We start from the raw sequence: 2970 nt of genomic DNA, 5'->3' as shown, positions 1-2970 counted from the left end.
AGAAATTAGTTGAAGTAGTGGAACCTGAATGATCACATGAAATGAATGTTAAAAATGGATTTTTGCATTGGAAGAACTTGTTGATTTTTATCATTGGAATATCCTCTCCCACTGGCATGTAAAGTTGATGAAAGAAGGATTCATATATCTGTTTCTTGCTATTTGTCTTGCCAATGTCTAGTATGGGTTTTAGCACATAGAAGGCACTAAGTAAATAAGCAATGAATGAATATCTCACATTCATTGACATAGAACAGATTATCAGTATCAAGCAGTGTTATAGACAGATCCTGGTTTGGTTTCCAATCTCAGCTCTGCCATGTCCAGTTGTAGGACTTTGAATGAGCTAATTCTCTGTGTCCTAATTGCTAGGATAGCAGTAGCCAACTCACAGCATATTCTGAGGATTAAATAAGTTAATATACACAAACTGCCAAGCGTAGTGCCTAACAGGAAAAGTCTCAAATATCAGCTCTTATTATTTAGCACAGCCATTCTCAAACGTTTTCATCTCAGGAACACTGTTACTATTAAAAAGTGTTGAGGACCTTCCACAAATTTTGTTTATGTGTGTTATATCTATGGATACTCAACACATTAGAAATTAAAACAGAACCTTTAAAAACACAAGCACACACACACATTTCATTAGCCGTCAGAGTGATGACATTATCACATGTCATATACCTTCTGGAAAACTCAACTGAGTACTTGTGAACAAACGAGAGTGAAAAAGGCAAATAACATCTTCCTATTATATGAAAATAATTTTGACCTTGCAGTTTCCCTGAAAAGCTCTTGAGGACCCTCACGTATTCCCAGACTATCCCTTGAGAACCACGGAGTCAGTACAAGGATCAGTGCTAAGAATTAGGGATGCGCGGAGACACATGGCACAGTTGGTGCTCCCTATTGAAAGTTCAGTGAAAGAGAGACAGGTACGCAGATTCTGGCCACACAGTTAAGACCTGGGAGAGGGCATGACCCACTGTTACCAGCAGTGACTCACTGTGGTAGGAAGCAGGGCAAGAGGGAAGGTCCCACTGAAGAGAAGTCACTTGAGCATTGTTTGAAAAAAGAAGTCTACAATATTTGATAGCACAGTAAAGTAACCGTAATCAACAGTAAGTTAGGGTATATTTTAAAATAATCAAAATAGTGGAATTGGAATGTTCCCAATTCAACGAAATGCTAAATGCCTGAGGTGATGGAATTACCCTGATTTGATTCACATCGTATGCCTGTATCAAAACATCCATGTACTCCATAAAGATATACAGCTATTATGTACCCATAACAAGTTTTTAAATTATGTAACAATAGCACACAATAACATCATACATATAATATAATATAATGACTTCTCTTGTTATGTAATTTTAATTTGAATAAAAACATGAAAATATCAACTTAAAAAATGTTTAACTAACGATCTATTCCATTGCACATATTAAATACATTCTAAAATCCCCTTCTATGCAAAGTAAAATCTGGTGTTTTTACAATTTTAAACAATGATATTCTGATTACAGCCATTACAAATTACTTTTAAAATGTATTACCCATAAAATAAATGAAAATATTAATCATAATGTTACCTATGGAAAGTTTAAAGTATGGCCATTACTATATATAAAAATGTACAAATAAACATTCACAGATTCTGATTCAACATTCGCCTGAGTTCAATGTTCTCACTGGAGTTCTGTTTCTAAAGCTAAGGGAAAAACTGAGCCTAAGACAAGCAAGGAATTAGACCCATGGGACACACTGATTGAATGGAAAGAATTTCTACACATATGTGTATAATTTTTTCCTTCCTCATGAGTAGAGCTACTCCATTCTTTTTCCTCTCTTAATTTATATAAAAAGCCAGGTAAAAAGAAAAAAAATCAACCAGACCGAACAAACAAAAGTGCTTGAAGCCATCTTTTCTCTGTTGTATGATAATAGGCTGTAATTAATAAATTAAAGCTTGAAAGTTGTTTTCTTCTACTTCTGTTTTTTTTATTTTAACCTTTGTTTAGTTCCCTTGGGGAGCAAATCACCAGGTGGTAAATTAGGGAGTGTGTATAATATCTTTGTTCAGAAACCATCTATTAAACCAGAGCTATTTTTACTGTTTTTCAATACAGGAGCTATCTCTTCTTAGCATAGATATGCAAAATTAAGAGATAAATTGTCAAAAGGAGACAGACATAGATAAACTAGAGAAAGGCCAATCCAAAAAAGCTTCACGCTGTCTATTGTGGCTAGATATATTCTGCCTACATATGATTTACTGCTCTAGAGACCCAGTCCCTTGCCACCAACAAGAAGGAGTGGTATTTTTCCATCCTGCCTAAATTAAAGATTACAGCTGTTGATTGTTTGAGAGTAAGCAAATTATATTAGTTTGACATTATGTATTATATGATATTTGCAACTGGATTATTTATTGCAATATATATTTCATTGTCTTATGTGTCTGATGATTTTATGAAGTCTGTGCTAGTATTGAAAATATACTCTGGGGAAAATATGACTAATTTGGAAAAATGGAAGTGATAAGTTCATGTCGCTTTGAAATATCTAAATCAGAGGCTCTTTTAAAGAACATGCAAACATATACTTGTTCCCAAAGAGACTCTCAGAAAGATCTAGCTGGGCTTGCTTTAATGAGCATAGAAGAATCACTTAGTATTGTACAGCAGAAAGTATCTATAATTAGATAATGATAAAGTTTTCTTTTAAAGTACTTGCAGAAAGTTTGCTCTTTCATAAATAGGCTAGCTGCTCTGTAATCTTAAACTCTCAAATGCGTTTACCGGATACTTTATAAGAATAAATACAAGTAATTTAGCTCATCTTTTTTCCTGAATTATAGTGGACCATAAATTCATGAAGTTTTGCTATGATTACATGATACTTTTTATATAAATTGATGATATTAGAGATAAAGCATTCAGTGTACATTAAGGTGCTTTAAAA

The 2970-nt window shown here is 33.6% G+C and overlaps 1 protein-coding gene across 1 annotated transcript in view; it reads left to right on the top strand.

The window, feature by feature from the left end:
- LOC105822408 (ephrin type-A receptor 7-like) overlaps nt 1-2970 on the top strand; it is a gene marked incomplete at its 3' end in the record, with an annotated part of 139055 nt that overhangs the window by 109592 nt on the left and 26493 nt on the right. Inside the window, exon 2 of the mRNA XM_012659388.1 lies at nt 823-938. Coding sequence (XP_012514842.1) covers nt 823-938 — 116 coding nt within the window. The remainder of the gene's footprint in view (nt 1-822; nt 939-2970) is intronic.

The sequence above is a fragment of the Propithecus coquereli genome, unplaced genomic scaffold (genome assembly GCF_000956105.1).
Source record: "Propithecus coquereli isolate 6110/MARCELLA unplaced genomic scaffold, Pcoq_1.0 Scaffold609, whole genome shotgun sequence".
Taxonomy (NCBI): Eukaryota; Metazoa; Chordata; class Mammalia; order Primates; family Indriidae; genus Propithecus; species Propithecus coquereli.
This window is presented reverse-complemented; position numbering and strand designations above follow the sequence as displayed.